The sequence below is a fragment of the Clinocottus analis genome, unplaced genomic scaffold (assembly GCF_023055335.1).
Source record: "Clinocottus analis isolate CAN_PGR_092001 unplaced genomic scaffold, fCliAna1.0.p SCAF_41, whole genome shotgun sequence".
In the NCBI taxonomy this organism is placed as follows: domain Eukaryota; kingdom Metazoa; phylum Chordata; class Actinopteri; order Perciformes; family Cottidae; genus Clinocottus; species Clinocottus analis.
Genome location: NW_027176165.1, coordinates 53,600 through 72,500, shown reverse-complemented (window position 1 = coordinate 72,500; position 18,901 = coordinate 53,600). Strand labels below are relative to the sequence as shown.

General features: G+C 43.3%; 2 protein-coding genes across 2 annotated transcripts; both read left to right on the top strand.

The window, feature by feature from the left end:
- Positions 1 to 4,044: 4,044 nt before the first annotated feature.
- On the top strand, positions 4,045 to 6,018 carry LOC137801456 (interleukin-1 beta-like). Its single transcript, XM_068598899.1, has 4 exons — positions 4,045 to 4,264; positions 4,701 to 4,865; positions 5,486 to 5,619; positions 5,732 to 6,018. Exons 1-4 carry the CDS (start codon positions 4,051 to 4,053, stop codon positions 5,969 to 5,971), a joined length of 753 nt encoding a protein of 250 aa, XP_068455000.1. The 5' UTR covers positions 4,045 to 4,050; the 3' UTR covers positions 5,972 to 6,018.
- A 1,406-nt stretch (positions 6,019 to 7,424) lies between these two features.
- ckap2l (cytoskeleton associated protein 2-like) lies at positions 7,425 to 17,256 on the top strand. The gene is made up of 9 exons (XM_068598910.1): positions 7,425 to 7,575; positions 9,808 to 9,874; positions 9,972 to 10,026; positions 10,146 to 11,350; positions 11,839 to 12,034; positions 12,309 to 12,467; positions 13,489 to 13,549; positions 15,410 to 15,572; positions 16,719 to 17,256. The coding sequence occupies exons 1-9, from the start codon at positions 7,533 to 7,535 to the stop codon at positions 17,011 to 17,013; spliced, it is 2,244 nt and encodes a 747-aa protein (XP_068455011.1). The 5' UTR covers positions 7,425 to 7,532; the 3' UTR covers positions 17,014 to 17,256.
- Positions 17,257 to 18,901: the final 1,645 nt, after the last annotated feature.

Sequence of the window (18,901 nt, the reverse complement as noted above, 5' to 3'; positions counted from 1 at the left end):
AAATCTTTTCCATTGAACCGAACGACACAGTTTTTTGACTGAAACTTCTTCCTAACAGAACAAGACTTTGTTTTATTGTGATTGTTGTTGCAGATTCTGATTCTTTAGGTCCTAATCTTTCCATAAAGGTGTCTTATTGACGCTCCAGGAGGCTTTTTTGGGGAATCTGGTTCATATCATGCTGGATGTTCATAGTTATGATCAGAATATCTTTTAAAAGTGATTTTTTTGCAGATACACATTTTTTTCCCAAGACTTTGTTGAACAAACACATACAATAAACACAAGTATTGGAATTAATTTGGGGTTCCTACGACGACTCAAACAGGGAAAAGAGGTCTGGAGACAACACTGGTTCCACACTTTTCACCGGGTTAACAGATTGATGGGCGTGGCGTCAGACGGAGAACAAAGAAGTGAGACGTTGTGAACGTTGACGTGTCCTCAGCTCAAGGGCTCATAGTCACTGTCGTAGGCCTCACTTTGTCACGGTTCCTCTGCCACCGTTCTGTGTTCTGTCGTCTCAACGCTGCTGCGCTCATCGGCTCCAGTTCAGCCCTCGTCTTTTATCTTTGGTCGAAGACTAATAAAAACAATATTTTGCACGTTCCCAGGAGGAAGTCCTTCAATCTGACTTCGTACCAGACAATGTCCTCTGGATGTTGTTGTCACTTTGCATCAATCTGCTTCTCCTTCTGACCAGATAAAATCCACAAAAAAGTCATGATTATGAGATTAAAAAAATCATTGTAATCATTATCATTATAGTCATAATTATGACTTTTTATCTCATAATTTTAACTTTATTATCTCATAATTATGACTTGTATCTTATAATTTCAACTTTTCATCTAATGATTTTGACTTTATTATGTTATAATTATGACTTTTTAATCTCATAATCATGACTCTTTTTGAAATCCGTAGCGTCTCTTCCCCGTCTCTGACCACTGGAGACACTTGATCCTTTTGGGTTTTCAAGTGAAGCCATTTGAGTTTTAGCTCTGCAGCGTCTCCATCTGTCCCAGGGCCTTGTGCTCGTTTTCATGACTGCGTCCGGTCAGATGTCCCATTCCAGATTCATTTGAGAAGTCTGCAGTCATTTTAATCCATGTTGCAACAAATGTGCTGCAACATGAGGATCGTTTGTGTATCCTTTACAATAACCGGCTTTGATAATGGGGAATTTTCATCAACTTGAACAATGACTTTGTAGTTTATCTTTTCAGAAAAGATGACAAAACTTCACCTCTTCTTTTATTGCAGTAACTCCGTTGTGTCATTTCTTTTTGTGCTCGCTTCCTTCAGTGTGATAAGTGAAAACAATCGTTGGCAGGATGTGAAAGTTCTGCTCCGTTGACAAAAACTCCACTTTTTCCTGATTTCCAAAACATTGATCGGCAGCAGTTAGAGGAGAGTGATTCACACGAAGGACAACGTGTTACTGCGGTTACAACACACCCTACATATTCAATACACACACGCACACACACACACACACGCACACACACACGCACACACACCTCAGCTTCAGACAGAATCTTTCCACTACTGTCAGCTTAAGTCGGACACTAGATAATCCGGATTTTGCAGTTTTTGCACCAACTGTTTGCTCCAAGCAGCCGAGCTTTACCCAGCATGCCGTTGGGCGCTGTAACAGTTGATACCCCTCTCAACCCAATGTAAGGTGAGTCTACTTAAGCACATTTCAACAACAAGGCCACTCAGAATGCTTCACATAAAAGCATCAAAACCCAACAGGAAAGAAGATTTAAAAAGAATTAAGAACATTCATTTAATCAAAATCAATCAATCTATTTACATCAATTTACAAGTTACAAGTTCAGCCGTTCTACTGGTTGATTCACTTTTGTGGGATATCTGCCAATTACACACATGTCTTTGTCTCGTTATGAACGCGGGTGTTTCCATCACTCAGTGACCGCCGGGTCGGCTCCAGCGGAGCGGTTCAGATGACGGATGGATGCATCGTTATCATAAACATATCCAATAGTCACAGCCGTGTCCTGCGGACAGTGTGAACTCAATCAGGTAGAACACAAACTGGGTGACGCAGCTCTTTGTCTGTATCACAGCTCAATAGGGAAGTGAAGAAATATCAAATTAAGCCGCTGTTATGCAACTTTCAACAGCAAGCAGGTCTGCGCTGCTGCTGGAAATTTATCCTGCCATCAAAAGAACCGCAAAACTCCAAAGGCCTGGCTCAAAGGTCATGGAAGATGAAAGGTTGAGCGTTTGACACGCATACGTTATCTACGTACTTTTTAGTACTTCTCCAAAATAAGACAACCTTTTCCTCGTTATAACTAATGAAAGTGTATTTCAATCATTGCAATATTTTGTAATATTATTATAGTGCGTACAGTCATTTCAGTTTGATACAGGGTCAGTAGAGCGGTGGCTGACACTTCTAGCAGCTTTTCACATCATGCAGCCAGCTGCTCTCTCTGGAAAGCTAGTTTTCATATTTAATCTGGCCGTTTATTAGAAGTAAACTCTACTCTAAAGTGCAGCACTTCTCCACACTTTTCTTTTGGAAATACTCCACGTAGAAGATTAATAACGCTCAGATTTGTGGTTGAATGCAGGCTGTAGCTAGCAGTTATCTTAGCACAAAGAGTGAAAGCAGGGGGAGCCAGCATCTATCCACGAGGACCCAGAATGCACCTGCAAAGCCCAATAATCAACTTGATCTATCTAACTTGTTGTATGAACAGAAACTGAAGGGTAGCAGAAGACCTGACTCCCCCATAAGAAGACATATTTCTGTTTTTAGACTTAAATAAACGAGATACCGTGTTGATGAAGGCCCTTCGTTAGTGAGTAGCTTCGTCAATTACGCATTTCCTCCACGATTAAGATTGTTTTTGATGTATCACACACACGTTTCTAGTCAAAGGAAGATGCATCCATGTGTAGAGGAGGCTCAGACCATCATGAAACCTCAACCCTGGAGGTCATCGCTCACATCCCGTGTAAAAGAGTCAAAATTCACTTCTTTGTTTAACGGCGCTCAGGTTTTAGTGTCCGAACCTGAAGGTCATTGAGAGTGCAGTTTCTTTGTGTTGTATAATGTATAATTTTATACGACGGGTTGTCTATTCCCTCAAAATTAATAAACATTATAACATTTTTATTGTATTTTATTCGACCTTTATTTAACCAGATCAAATCAGTTGAGAACCAATTCTCATTTACAAAGATGTCATTGATCCCACGTCTATAAATGTTGACACTAAACACATTTTAAACATTGACTTTTGGCTTATTTCATAAGAATATACTGGAACTTTTGCTCTGAATCTTAATCTACACTTATCATGACTAAACAGCTAAGAATGATAATACTGGTAATTTAGGAAGAATGCATCTCGTATGTATTGTTGTCTTCTTGAGTCAAACGTGTGTCGCAATCCGCTGCACACCTGAGCCGTGTGGGCACGGCAGCACTGTGTAAGTACAGTATTTCATCACCGCCGAGCTCAGCGAGCGCAGCAGGCTGGGCCATCCCACTTCCTGTCGAGGGGGGAATTCCCTCCGGGGAGTCTGGCGAGTGTATAAAACCCTGCAGGGCAGCACAGGAAGGCAGAACAACACTTGACAGCAGGACAACTGCCGGCATCCAAACACACTTCAAACTACTTGAACAGGTAAATGGACTTTTCTTCTCTTTTCTCTCCTGATCTGGAGCAGACTGCGAATAGGAGCTCTGCTTCTCTCCGACACGTCCAGCGAGTTTCTTTAACATCATCTGCTGCCTGTGAAGGATTTATTATGTTTCTGTATGAAACGTCGTCCTCTCCGGAGCGTATTAGTGCCTTATTGCCAGGTTTGGATTCAGTAGTGAGTCATGTATCACAATTGTATTTCAGGGTAACAATGAAGGTAAATACATTTGGCAAAAAAAATAGCAAGAAAGGAGAAGTTCACCTGAAAATCCAGCTGTTATTCCCCTGAATGTTCTGTGCTTAAGTGACACTGCAAATGTATCTTTCCTGCAGCTTTTCCTTGCTTCAGAAAAAAACAAAGATGGAGTCCGAGATGAACTGCAACGTGAGCAACATGTGGAACTCCAAGATGCCCGAGGGCCTGGACTTTGAGATCTCCCATCACCCGCTGACAATGAAGCAGGTGGTCAACCTCATCGTCACCATGGAGAGGTTTAAGGGCTCAGCATCCCCGATGAGCACCGAATTCAGAGACGAGGACCTGCTCAACATGATGCTGGACAGCATCGTGGAAGGTAACGAGGCTTTATTTCACTTTCTGTGGCCGACACTGAAGAGTTCCTGAATATGAATCTGTATATGTGGAGACAGAAATGCTTTTACCATTAGGAACAGAGACAAGGAGTGAACCGTTTACATCATCTCATCGGCCTTCGCTCAGTTGTTCGTCACAGATCCACCATCACTTTCCTTCATTTAGTGCTTTGTTTGATAGACGTCTCCTTCACTTTCCTATTAATTTAGTCGCGCCTGATCTACGCCGACTCAAAAAACTGCACATGTGGGATGAAATAGTTGATCGCCTGAAATTACCCAGAGAGGTGCTCAGATTTCTGGCTGTCAACACTCACTTTAGCAGGAAGAGAGGAAATCTGTGGCTGTTTAAATAATTTCTGCTGCTTCAAGAAGACAAGAAACCCAACATCACTAATCAGCCTCTTTTCTCCTCAGAGGAAATTGTGTTCGACTGTTATTCAGCTCCACCGCTTCAGATCAGCTGGACGGGCGAGGAGCAGTGCTGCATGACCGACAGCGAGAAGCGGAGCGTCGTTCGGGTCCAAAACAGCATGGAGCTCCACGCGGTGATGCTGCAGGGAGGCACTGACCTCAAGAAAGGTGAGTACACGTGACAGATCATTAGAAAAGCATTCTCAACTAAAGGTTGAGGATGGTTGTTTTAATTTAAGGACCACAGGTCTTTAACAGTTCATCTTGCAGCGGTTGGATGGATATTTGAACTTGTGGTTTCTCTGGAGTTTGGGGAAAAACCCAGGAACACAAACGAGGTCCTGACATCTCAATTTACTGTCGACCTGAAATCTGAATCATGAAAGTAACCAGTAACTAAAGCTGTCAAATAAAGGTAGCGGGCTATTCACAATGATACTAGTAATAGTACCTTTAAATAGCACCTTTTAAAAAGTGAGTTTACAAAGTGCAGACAAGGCAGTAAAACAACAGAAAGCTCCAGTGAGGCCCAGAATAAGTATTTGAACTCTTATAAAACAGATTAAACAATGAAACCAACCGACATGAGCTGTCATAAGAGTATACAGCCGAATGTTTCCCTTCTAATGGTAGCAGAATAGAAGTATACCAATCTCAAATGTATAGACATCATTTCCTCCAGGTCTTTTTCCTGTTGGACAAAATGCAACTTGAGTAAAAAAGGCTCTTTTATCAAAGTCTTTCAGTTTTCAATCAAAATGAACCTCCGTCTTCTCTTCTCTCCTCAGTTCTCCTGAACATGTCGACATACTTGCACCCGTCCCCCAGCGTGGAGGGCAGGACTGTGGCTCTGGGCATCAAGGGCACAAATCTCTACCTGTCTTGCTGCATGGATGGCGACGCGCCAACTCTGCATCTGGAGGTAAAAGTCTCGACTCAGTACATGATCCTCACGGCGTACTTTATAGCTTGATGAAAGGGCAATGACCCTTCACGCAGAGCAGGGCCTGACCTCCATCCTTCTCCCACCTCAGGCCGTGGAGAACAAAAGTCTGTTGACCGGATCGGGCACCAGCATCAGCTCGGACAGCGACATGGTGCGATTCCTCTTCTACAGACAGGACACCGGGGTGAACTTCAGCACCCTCATGTCCGTCGCCTACCCGAACTGGTACATCAGCACGGCGCCGCACGACAACAAGCCGTTGACAATGTGCCTGGAGACAACCGATCACTCCCAAATATTCAGCATCCAAGAGGAGGCCGAACATTAGAGTTAAAAGGCTGCAGAAGACGCCCAAAGTGGGATGTGCAGCTGCATCCGGGGGGTCAAGTCAACCCTCTATGAGGAAGCACATATTTTGGGGTATATATTGCACTTTTTTTGATCCAAGAAAGCAACAAAGACACTAAGGCTGTCTGGTAACAAGTTGCAAGTATTACAGAGCTTCTATTTACGGTCTGTACCAAGTACAGACAGTGAAATGCTTCATGTATTGACTTACGTCAAGTTTCACCAGAAGAGGGCATCATTGTGCTTCTCTGGGAACACCCTGTGTATTTATTATGACGCACTGATAATGCTTTTATCTGTTCATGTATTTATATATTTATGCAACGTTTTAATATGAAGTATCTATTTATTTGAAAATCTGCCTTACTAATAATTATTTAAATGATATGCAGTGAAATATTTAATAAAGCTTTGGAACTTATTTGGATTTGGGTTTTATATTTGTTCACGCAGGGTTTGGGAAATGACAAAGAACTTCACGCTACATATTAGCTGCAACCATTTTTAGAAGCAGTAATTCTAATCAGACTTTGAGTTCTCTTCTCCAAACTATTTCCACAACAGAGACCATCAGAAATGTTAGTCTAGGTTTTAGCCAGAGGTACAGTAACCCACCAGTGTTACATGTTCCTAACATGCTGTGTACTGTCACTGCTGAGGTACTTTTAAACTTGTACTTTCCCTGAGTATTTCTAGTTTGGCTATACTTTATACTTCTATACTTTGGTACAATTCAGTGGCAAATATTATTGAATTTGATTTTAATTTAATATTTAATCTGAATCTTAAAAGTAACTAATGATGTAAATTATGATAAACAAATACATTTCTATACATTTTTATTGATTGGGATCAAACATTATTCATTCCTGTGGGGGGGAATTCACAAGCGATCCAGCAGTATGTTAAGAGCTAAAAAAGACTACAAATGAAACTCATTAATGCATCAATAATTATAATCTAATAATAAAGTAATTACATATGACTCTCCAATGTATCAGTCACGTGACAACCACACGTATATTTGTATCGGTACTTGTATACTCTATTATACACGCCTGAGTGTATACAGTAATATAGTTTATAATACGGATAGATCAAATCAAGCATTCTGATTGGTTGAGTAAGTCACCGGGTGTAGTTTATTTAAGCAATAAGGGACGAGAGGCAGTACAGTGTCGTGGTGTGGCCTAAGAACACCCTTGAACAGTACATTATGGACGATGCAGTACTGCCTCTCGTCTCTTATTGCTTAAATAATATACAGAAAACATCTGTAAGCCTGAAGCAAACATCATCCTTTTTGTTTACATCCTCTGCTCCAATCAGCGCTGGGTTTTAGCGCATGCGTGCTCTGTGTTCCTCCCTTCGAACTTTCAAATTGTCCAATCAGAGAAGAGGAGGCGTTCACTCCCGGCAGTTTCAAAACCGGATGCGCGAGCTCGGTTGTTAACGGAGCTAACGTTAGTGTAACGTGTAGTGAGCCACGGCGACGAATAATAAGCAGTCCGACCCGGAGAAGAAGCCGAAGTCTGAGCGACATGGAGGCAGAAGAAGAGCCCGTCTCGATACTTTCTAGAAAAGGTTCGTTTTCATGCACTTATTTACGAAAATTCACGGTAAACGCATTCAAACGGACCAGATCGGGAGCGGGCGAGGGATTTTGCAAAGTTGGCGCAAATTCAACGGGACACAATATCCGGTTTTCAAAATAAGATGTCAACCAAACGTATTATACAAAAACATTTATGGAAATGAGATTATATGGATGCAACAAGTATAAAACATGTGACCTGTGTCTAGTGAGGTAAAGAAAGGGAATACAACTAAATTGTGCGTGAAGCATTTTTATTCTTTGATTTAAGGGTTAATAAAAAGATAATCAGTTGAACCATGCCCAGCTGACTGAGTATGTGTTTCTGACTATGTAATAAACTTCTGACCACATCCACATACAAATCAAACATATCATTAATAACATGACTTTGTGAATAAATAGTACAAAGTATCTTTATGAAAATGCACTTTTCTGTTGTACTGAGGTGTTTCGTATGTTTTCGCATGTATTTTAAGACTTCATGTAGCTTATAACGATGCCATGAGAGTAACATAGTGTCGTGCCAGTGAAATGTGTGTGGCTGCAGGAGTTTAATACTTTCCAAACTGTTTTAAGAACTCTTATGTATGAATTTATTTGCCCGCTTAACAACTCTGAAAATGAAATCATGTCGGTTTCATCAAACATAAAATGTAGTCTCAGATGTGGAGACACAGCTGCGATGAGCTGTCTCTTTATGAAGCATTGGTATATTAATTCAGCTTTTGAATGTATTTTATTCTATTTTATGTGGAAACTGAGTCTGAATGTTAAGTATGCTTTTCACACAAGTAAATCCCATTGCCTGTATGCAACAAGAAAGTTATTCATTTATCCTAAATTATTCCAACCCTTTTTTAAAAATATATACAAATGTTTTGTCTGAAAGCTGACAAACACAAATACACACAATATCCATACTCCTATTAGACAGAGTGGTATACAGCAAGTATTGAGTCGTCTCTAACTGCAGATGGCAGCACGCGTCTACACAGTTATTCAGTACTTGAAGTCATCCGCTCCACAGCGTTTGAGAAGGCTGGTGAACTTTAAATGACTCGACCGCTGCGGATGAAAAAGATGAATCATCTCTTTTCTGTACATCACAGCTCAGCAGACTTTTCACTTGCGTTTTCTGTTTATTACATCCAATAAGGGGATCTGAACAGTGTTGGCTGTAATAAACATGCAGTCATTGTATGTGATGTGAATGTTTGATTAGTTGGTGAGTTAACCTGAAGAGCGGTCCTAAAACATGTAGCGTACTCGAGTTCTGCACCTGCACGGCTGTGTATCGGTTCATTATTTTGTTCAAACACTAAGCATGCGTCTTTCATAGGAAAGTTGCCGTTAAGTATGATTAGGGTTGCAGAATTCAGGGAATATTCAAAGTTGGAAACTTTACACAGGAACAAACTGGAATAAACAGGAATAAACTGGAAATTTTGGGTTAATTCAACTGTATTTACCTTGTCATAAGCAGACATGCATGCAAACATGTACAACATAACTTTTAACCTGCTGTAATGTGATAAGTTGCCCAACTCGTGCTTGACCCCGAAAGCAGCGAATAATGAAGGTGACGGTGTACTTTTGTGTGGACGTACATACGTCCTACTCTCACTGCTGTAATAAGTTAGTCTACTGTATACAAATAAACAGTTTAGCAAGTAATCAATATGCTAATGACAAACAGTGTTGGGAAAGTTCACTTTCTACATGAACTAGTTCAGTTCATAGTCCATAATTCAACATTTTAAACTAAGGTCACAGCTCCAAAAAATGAACTAGTTCATTTATTTTTTTCAGTATGTTGCAGCTATAATTTAAATCTCTCTCTGGCTGCAGTACCGCTCTTGGCCTCTACACAACTCGGCGCTCTCACACTCTCCAGGCATCGGGCTGAAACGTTCAGACGCAACACTGATGACAAAGACGTCAAAAGCAACACAACACTTCATGTTTACGTTTATGTTTCTGCAGACGATGTTCCCAACCAGCTGCATTCAGGGTCCAGCTGAGCTCGGCCTGCAAAGCCTTGTTCTCAACTACATTTAGGTTCCCTGTTATATGCTTTTGCAAAAAAAAATAGGCACTTTTGTTTTCAAAATTCCCATGGAAACTTTCCAGAGATTTACTGGAAATTTTCTGCCCCCACGCAACCCTAAGTGTAATGGTACCTGACCTGTGCTGAATTCCTGTGTCGTTATCTGTTGCAGAGTTGCGTAAACAGAAGTTCATGGAGTACTTGGCTGAAAAAGGAAAGCTGAAACCGTCCAACCCAAAGTAAGAAACACAACTGCAAAACAACTCACAAAGTGCCCCTCAAGTGCTTTCATTTAGGATGTTGTGATTAATGGATGACCTCAATGTGACTCCTCAGGCCGTACCTACGTGACAACTGTCTGGTTAAGAAGCATGTGATAACTTCAGTAAAGGTGAGTGGGCCTTTTTTAAGACAGATGTATTTTTAGCTCGTCAGGTCGGGGACGAGAGCTCACACCAGATAGATTTAACCTGACTCGTGTTTTTGTGATTCATGTTTTTGTTATTGCAGGTTGTTCAAGGAAAAGAGAACCAGGCTCCAGCTGACAGATTCACGTATGGAGGCGCGAAAATTCAATCTCTGCCTGCGCAATCCACCAAACACGCTGCCGCCAGGAAAACATTCGGTGACTCAAACAAAGTGAACGTAAAGGCCAACGTCCTGACGGGACGGCAGGATGCCAGTCGTACGTCTGCAGCCGGCGGCGCGGCACGGCCGAGACTTAATCAAATCCCCGTGCTGACCAGGAAGTCCACAGTTTTGTCCTCCAGTTGCAACCCGACTGCAGCACGCCATCTCAAAAAGCAGCCGACCCCAGGAATAACATCTTCTGGCAGATCCCATTCAAACGCATCTGTAACAAAGTCAAACGGCAGATTCAGCTCCAAGGCCACCAGGTTGTGTCCACTGACGACGGTCAGTGTCAGGATGAGTCTCGGCCCGATGGTCAAAACCAAAACGGGACTAATTCCTGCAGTCATCCAGCCCAGAAACGGTCAAAGTCAACACTTAAAACACACCTCGGCCACAGCAGCGGATCCCATCACCTCTGTCTCTGCTGCTGGAGCTAAAAAGATGCCATCCAGCAGTTTGCCACCAGTTTCTGTTTCCCGGACGTCCGCCACGACTCAGAGGAAACCGTTACCTACCACGTCTCAACGTGAGAGAGCAAGAGCTGGAATTACAGTTCCAAATGCGAGCAAGTCTAACTTTAAACCCATTTTAAGCAGAAATCCTCAGCCATCGTTGAAGATTCCCTCATCAAGTGAACTGAAATCCACAGCAGCACCGTCTAAGCCCCAAGGGAGAGCAGCTGGTCCGCCCACAGACCGGTTTACCAAGCAGAGGTCTGAAGGTGCAGGGCAGAAAAATACGCAACCGTGCAAAGCCGCCCCACAAACAACAACAACAACATCCTCCTCCTCCTCCTCGGCGGCGAGCAGGTGCGGATCCCGAGCGCTCAGCGGCATCACGCCAGCTGCCGCGGCCGAGCCGGGTGGGAAAAGCAACGCCCGGGAAGAGGCAAACGGCAAAAAGGGACGCAGTTCGGCAAACGCCCCCCCGTCACAGATGGGCACGTCCCACACGGTGCCGCGGCCCGGCAGGACCATCAGCCACACGGGTCGGCCCGCAGACGCCAAGACACCGAAGGGCCCCGTGAGGGTCGTTCCCCAGACGGAGGGGAAGAAAGTGACCGCTGCCCAGGAGGAGAGAATGTAAGTGGAGGAGTCCGATACTACACGGCGCTATGAAAGGGTTGCATTTCTTTGTCTCGCGGTTTGATGCCTGGGCTTGCAACACCTCAGATTAAAATAAAGGGATGAACTTCTAGAGCAAGAAACATCCTGCCAGTCAAACAGTAAGATAAGGAACCTCAGTGCCAAGTTTTGATGCTCGTCAGTTTTTGATAAGACAAACCGCAGATAACATACTCCACCTCTTTGAGGTTTTGCTTGTTGAACAGTGAGATACCAGATAAAGATCATACGCGCCACTGAAATGTGCACTATTTGATGAACAAAGAGTCCAAGTTTGTCCAAAGTAAAATGTGAAAGACCCGTTTGTCCCGGGACGTCTGTCGTTCCTCGACGCCTGGTTTCCTGTCGCTCTGCTGTCCCATAAAGAAAAAAATACAAATGCTATTTACAAATTTTGACTTTTTAAAATGAAACCGTCTGCTCTGTATTTATTTTTTGGCGTCAAGGAGAAAACTACAGGACTGGCGGGAGGCCAAGGGCATTTCCTACAAGCGCCCCCCGATGCCAGTGAAACCTCAGGTCCGGCGCACCGTGGCCGTGCCGCAGCCCTTCTGGGGCGCCATGAATGAGGAAGACGATGCTCACTCCCTCATCGCTGCCGTGGACAGATCCCTGGCGGACTGCATCGAGCTGCTTGCAAAGGTAGATGTCGTTGAGTGAGGAAAAGAGCGTCTGAGAGGTGGGAATCACCAGAGGTCCCGCAATACGATATTATCACGATACTTAAGTCCCGATACTTTTTCTATAAGTCCCATTGTCATATTATCACGATATATAGCAATTTACTACCTTTTTCATCTGTGAACTATCAACATATTTAGCTCTGTGTCATCACTCTGACACACTCGCTATCAGGAAGGCACCAATGGCGTCACACTCGCACACTTTTTGATACGCGCCTCCCTCGCGCCCACAGGGTTGCCCTCCAGGCCAGGTGAGGGAGGTTCTGTCTCGGCTGCCGGCCGTTTCCAGGAAGTTTGCCAAATACTGGATCTGTCGGGCCCGCCTGCTGGAACGAGAGGGCCACCTGGACGTGCTGCCCATGTTCCAAGAGGCCGTCGCTGTTGTGCTGGAGGTGAGTCGGCCATGTTTGTTGTTCCCCCTACGTGTTATAATAAATATACCGGTGTTAACAGTAGGGCCCAAGACGTCCGGTACCTACCGGACTGAAACACAACACAGATTTCGGTGCTTCTTTTCGGTGCCTGAGCCGATTTAAATACTTTTTTTTTTTTTTTTACATTACTCTGTAATGTTGCACGGTATACCGTCACTGAAAAGATAGCGCGGTACTCGTACGTTAAAAACGATAGGATTTAGCATATTTTTTAGTATCAATACTTTATTAAAATAGCGCGGATCAGAGCGCGGTCACTGCTCCGCTTCCTGTCATGTTGCTGCAGGCAGCGGGGCTCAAGGGGGCGGGGCTCAAGGGGGCGGGGCTACCAGCGCCCACACTTCCCGCCTGGGGAGACAACATGAGTGCAGAAGCTTTTGCTCACCGTCCTCGGCTTGTTGAAAGAAAACTCTCCAGTATATAATGATGATGACATGTAGTCTGTTGAAGCAGCAGAGTTTGTAGAATCAATCAGTTTCTGAGTGCAGTTCTGTTGCACACGCTCCGCGTTAGCCGCGTTAAATCATCACTGTTGTGCGGTTTTCCGACATAAATCAATTTCACAACATTTTTCCAGAACGGTCTGGAATGATGTTTGGTATGACATCGTCACAGATGTGTTTTGGTACTGCGCTGGATGCCAGACAAGTAAAAACACATTCAGTTCAGAAATCTGAAATGACAAAGATGTACAATTCCATAGTAATATTAATTTTTAAGAACTTTTTATTTATTTTTTCCACAATAAAATTCCAGCTGCGTCAGCTGGGACGTCGCTTTTTCTACTCTCCCGACCATGGACCAAGTTCTCCATGAAGATTAATTCATTAATCACTGCATGGCTCATGTTCTTAACATCGCTCCTGACTGCTCCATCTGTCGGCCCGTGATCAGAATATTCAGTTGTGTGTGTGTGTCTGTGTGTGTGTGTGTGTGTGTCTGTGTGTGTGTGTGTGTGTGTGCTTCTCTTGGGTTGCAGCCGGTGGACGAGCTGCGAGCCGTTGTGTTTGAGATTCTGAAGAAAAAGGACGATACCCAAGGTTGGTGACATGCAGCGCTTTGTCGTTCCACAGCTTTCTATCGACTCGACTCCTTTTGTGCCGTATATAAAACATAAAACGGCTTCTTACATTGTTTGCGCACACTTTTCGCCACTTTTGGAGCTCTGTCAATGTTTACAGCTTGTTGGTTGATGGATTCAGAAACAGAATTGGCTTTATTGGTACAATAATGACAATGAGAGCTACGTGAAACCAGAGTCAAAGTCCATGTATTTGTAGACACACTTGGCCAATAAAGCTGATAAAATATTTTTAAAAGACATGCATTTCTCCATGTATTTATTAATGAAGTTTTATGTCCGTGTACTTTGTAACGTGTGAAGCCAGCAGCTCACTGTTGGAACAAGACACGAGCACTTTGGCTCGTTTCACTTGGAGCAGGAGAGCTGCTCCTGGTTCACAGAGCTGCTCCTGGTTCACAGAGCTGCTCCTGGTTCAGAGAGCTGCTCCTGGTTCAGAGAGCTGCTCCTGGTTCAGAGAGCTGCTCCTGGTTCACAGAGCTGCTCCTGGTTCAGAGAGCTGCTCCTGGTTCACAGAGCTGCTCCTGGTTCAGAGAGCTGCTCCTGGTTCACAGAGCTGCTCCTGGTTCACAGAGCTGCTCCTGGTTCACAGAGCTGCTCCTGGTTCACAGAGCTGCTCCTGGTTCACAGAGCTGCTCCTGGTTCAGAGAGCTGCTCCTGGTTCAGAGAGCTGCTCCTGGTTCACAGAGCTGCTCCTGGTTCAGAGAGCTGCTCCTGGTTCAGAGAGCTGCTCCTGGTTCACAGAGCTGCTCCTGGTTCAGAGAGCTGCTCCTGGTTCAGAGAGCAGCTCTCTGAACCAGGAGCAAAATTGGAGTGGCATTTACTTAAAAAAGTCTAAGTAACAATTTCCACACAGAAATTGTGAGTAATTTTCACTCGCACAATTCTTGAGTAAAGTTTACTTCCTACTAATAATGTTTTTTCATCCAAGATGTTCAAGTAAATTTGAACTGAAAATTACTTCCTGAGACATAACATTGACTCAGCCTTTGATAGTAATCTGTACTCAGACTACACTGAAAAACATTTTGAGTGGAATTTACTTTAAAAAAACTTGCTGACAATTTCCACTCAGAAATTCTGAGTACCTTTTTACTCATGCTTTAAAATACTTAAGTTAAGTTTACTTACTAGTAATAATTGTTTATTATCCAACATTTAAGTAAATGTTACTTGCTAATTTCATTCTTAAACATAAAATGTACTCAGCCTACGATAGTAATCATTACTTGGGCTTCTTTTGCATCTAATTACAAAACCCCAGTAAAGATTATCGGGTGTTTCAGGGTTATTTAACTAGTGTTTTATTTCATTTGAGAATTAAGTCATATTTACACAAAAGGTCTACCACTGCTCTACACCACTATTCAAATATGAATTAGTTGCATTTTACACACACACACACACCAACACCTTGTCAGGAGTCAAGCCCTCCTGTGCTGCATCTCCATAGATGACGAGGCTCTTCATGACTTGTTGGGCGTAGTCTTCTTCAATGGCATCTTCAGGGACGCCCTGTCCAAAACAATGCAATCAGAGGTCAACAGACTACACATATAATCCGGGTGCTGGATGTGATTTTTCCCAGCTTCACCTGCTGCGTCCTGTCTGTCAGGACGTGTGTGATCCTCTGACAGGTGGGGGCTGCTCGGTGAGCTGCCAGAGTTTAGGTTGAATTGAAGCAGCTTCAAGGTTCCAGTGATTTTGTCATTTCAACATGCAAATCAAATCAAAATGTATCCCAATGATAACATGTTCGTGTGTTTTTCGGCTAAACAACCTTTAACTTAGATTTTCTGGTTTTGGTCGGTGTCTTCAGAAAACGAGGAGGAGGGAGAGGAGGACCAACGGCCAGCGAGTGAACGCACTCCAGAGAGCATCAGCAAAGACCCGATGGCGACGCCCAAACCGGTCCGAACTATCGTCCGTGGAGAGAAAGGAGACTCGTCTGTGGTCAAGTACAAGATCACGGCGACCCCCGGGTACGTCTGAGTCGCCTCCACAGCGTCCTGCTGTTCTCTCAGCGTGCAGTTTGTATCCAGAGCTGCTTTCAAAAACTACTTCAACATGTTGTGTCGTCCTCTAAAGGAACGAGAGCTGGAATCCAGTTTGAAACGTCACCAGTGCTGAATGCTTAAAGACCAGAGTATTGATCCAGTGTTACTGCAGGGTGTTTTATTTATTATTAGTACATTTTCATGTTTTGGTGTCCTTTTATTATCATCTACGTCACTTTCTCTGTCGTGCTGAGCTCCTCCAACTACAAGGTGAAGGTGTACTTTTGTGTGGACGTACATACGTCCTACTCTCACTGCTGTAAAAAGTCTACTGTATACAAATAAACAGTTTACCAAGTAATCAATATGCTAATGACAAACAGTGTTGGGAAAGTTCACTTTCTACATGAACTAGTTCAGTTCATAGTTCAACATTTTGAACTAAGGTCACAGCTCCAAAAAATGAACTAGTGATTTTTTTCAGTGTTGCAGCTTTAATTGAAATCTCTATGTGCAGTACCGCTCTTGGCCTCTAGCTGGAGACGATCCCAGCTGTCACTGGGTGTCATAAGGAAACGGCTGAACTTGTAACTTGTAAATTGATGTACATTTTTAATGTTTAAATGAATGTTCCTAATTGTTTTTAAATCTTCTTTCCTGTTGGGTTTTGATGCTTTTGTGTGACGCATTCTGAGTGGCCTTGTGGTTGAAATGTGCTTAAGTAGACTCACCTTACATTGTGTTGAGAGGAGTTTCAACTGTTACAGACAAAATTCCTGTGGCAACTTTCCAGAAATTTACTGGAAAATTCCTGCCCTTTTGTAACCGCAATGTGAACGGAAGCAAATCTTAACGAACCGCTCCGTCGAGCCACCCATCAGTATTTGTTCTGTCAGTCAGGTGGATTGCGAAATAAAAGAAGAGGCTCACAGATATTTTCAAATCCCCATCAGAAGTAAAGCAACATCAGTCACATAAGTGAGTGAGAGAGTGGGTGGGTGGCGTGCGGTCTCTGGTGAGGGAGGGAGTGTTGTGGATGGAGGAATTCAACGCTGAGGCCAACAATGGTGTCACAATTATTTCTTGAAATGTAAAAGTTAAAAAGCAAAAGCTGATTTCTTGTTCCTCCAGCGGCGCTCCGAGGCACCAGACGGCGACGCCGCAGGTCAACGGGCAGGAGGTTCGCTTCATCACTCCGGTGAGGCGCTCGGTGCGAATCGAGAGATCCTCCCGCCGATACCCGGCGGCCCTCCAGGACCACGACCGCTGCGTGGCCTCCTCCAGGGACCTGATCCACGAGGAGGACGGCCACAGCGCCGGAGCGCGGAGCCCGGCGGCTCCAGACGCGCCGCTGTACGTCTACAGGCAGAACGACGCGCTGGAGGACAAAGTGTTGGTCCGGCTGGTCTACGACGACGCCGTTTGAGCCTCACGCGTTCACATCCATCTCCACCCGTCTGCCAGCCAGACGTTCTGAACTTGTCACGAAGGAGAACGTCACACTAACGTGCACCACCCTTTCACTGAAAAGAAGGTGTATTGTCCTGGTGAACGAAAGAAGAAAGGGACTTCTCTCGCTCTCTTATGAAGATTTGTTTCAGCATTGTTGCCTCTGTATTTGTTCAGATAATGTGTTGTACATAGAAATAAATGTTTTTTTAAAAACATATATACCTTGTGCTTCTTTTTCTGTCACATGCGCAACGGCTACTATCACACGGAGGACCTTGGAACCCCATTATTATTATTATTATTATTATTATTATTATTATTATTATTAGAGTAGAAACTGAGTATGTGACGCCGTGAACTTCAAGTTAAAGGGTTTCGACACACCTGTAAATGATGACTCTTGAATTTAATCTGAAAGGGAAGTGAGTTGCAGTTAATTTAGGTCACGGTTGCGCCTGTCACACTATATATATATATATATATATATATATATATATATATATATATATATATATATATATATATATATATATATATATATATATATATATATATATTTTGACCTATGGATCCTGAAATGAAGACGATCGCTCCGCTTCCTTGTCGATCTTCTCTGCCGTTCTTACATTGGCTCTTAAAAAGAAACTGCTGGACACAAACAAACACCCTGAAGGCCGCCATGCTTCCGGTCGCCCGCCTCTGTTAGATTAATTTTAGATTTGTATAAATGCCGTCATTTCACCTCCGGAACAACATTCATAACCACACAACACTGTTCTCTGGATTGAATCATTGGTCCTGATGGACTGCGCCTCCCGCCAGAAGGAAATGACTCAAAGTCCAGACACAATGTGTGGACGGGAGGCTTGCTGTCAATCATCAAGAGACGCTGCAGTACTTTAAAGGATTTAAAATAACCTGTACATGTGATTGTATGTCATGGGGGTAAAATAACCCCTGGCAAAACAAAACAAAACCAATATCCTGTTCCAGATGTTTGTCAAATGAACTGCAGGCTTCTGTCCAGCATCTGCACCTCGTTCAGCACTCGGGTGCTCTTCCCTCGTCGGCCTCTAGAGGGGAGTGTTTCTCACAGGCCGCTTGAGCTCACAGTGACGCCTGCACTAACGATGCATTAGCCAGATTGAATCATTACTGTTGAAACAATTTTGCAACATCATTTCCAGAAAAGTCTCCGGTGAGGTTTGACAACATGACACGCAGTCATCACATGTGTTTTGGTTCTGTTGCATGCCTCACAGTGAGTCAAAACACATTTCAATTGAATGCAATTAAACGGTCATGCAGGTTCCTCTTTATTTCGACTCACCTTTCAGCATCTATTTTCAACCACAGCCAGGGACAATAAATACACTATATACAGTATGTATTATACACAGTTTCGCAATTAATTTGTGATGATTGGATTCATAATTTATTAGAAATGTGAATCAATAATTCACAATTTAAGTCTCCTGAATACAAAATAAACAACTTTCAAGCTTGTAACCATGCAAGAAAATGTGTGATTTAAATTGATATAATTTGGGAGTCCATTGGTTTACTCAAACGACACATGACACGGTGAACACGGGACAGGTGCTGTGTCTTCTTTCAGAAATCCAACATGTTCTGTCGGGGAAACAAACCTTTGAAGAATAGCTGCAGCCCGTGCGTCATCACGTATTTGAGTTGCTGCTGTCAAAGATCACAGCGTTACTTATAAGAAAGACACTATGATATATGAGAATAATTGAAAATGAAATCTAAAACATGAGCTTCAGCGATTCCTCTGATCCATTTCTTTACTTCCTGTTTGAACATGTGGCACTGGAGTGGTTCACATTATCGTGCTCCTAAAT

Bases quoted from the DNA above. Each gene is read 5' to 3' on its own strand.
- LOC137801456 (XM_068598899.1), top strand. From the start codon at position 4,051: ATGGAGTCCGAGATGAACTGCAACGTGAGCAACATGTGGAACTCCAAG. The intron at 4,265-4,700 runs GTAACGAGGCTT...TTTTCTCCTCAG, and splicing joins GCTGGACAGCATCGTGGAAG to AGGAAATTGTGTTCGACTGT. The intron at 4,866-5,485 runs GTGAGTACACGT...TTCTCTCCTCAG, and splicing joins AGGCACTGACCTCAAGAAAG to TTCTCCTGAACATGTCGACA.
- ckap2l (XM_068598910.1), top strand. From the start codon at position 7,533: ATGGAGGCAGAAGAAGAGCCCGTCTCGATACTTTCTAGAAAAG. The intron at 9,875-9,971 runs GTAAGAAACACA...GTGACTCCTCAG, and splicing joins CTGAAACCGTCCAACCCAAA to GCCGTACCTACGTGACAACT. The intron at 11,351-11,838 runs GTAAGTGGAGGA...TTTGGCGTCAAG, and splicing joins GCTGCCCAGGAGGAGAGAAT to GAGAAAACTACAGGACTGGC.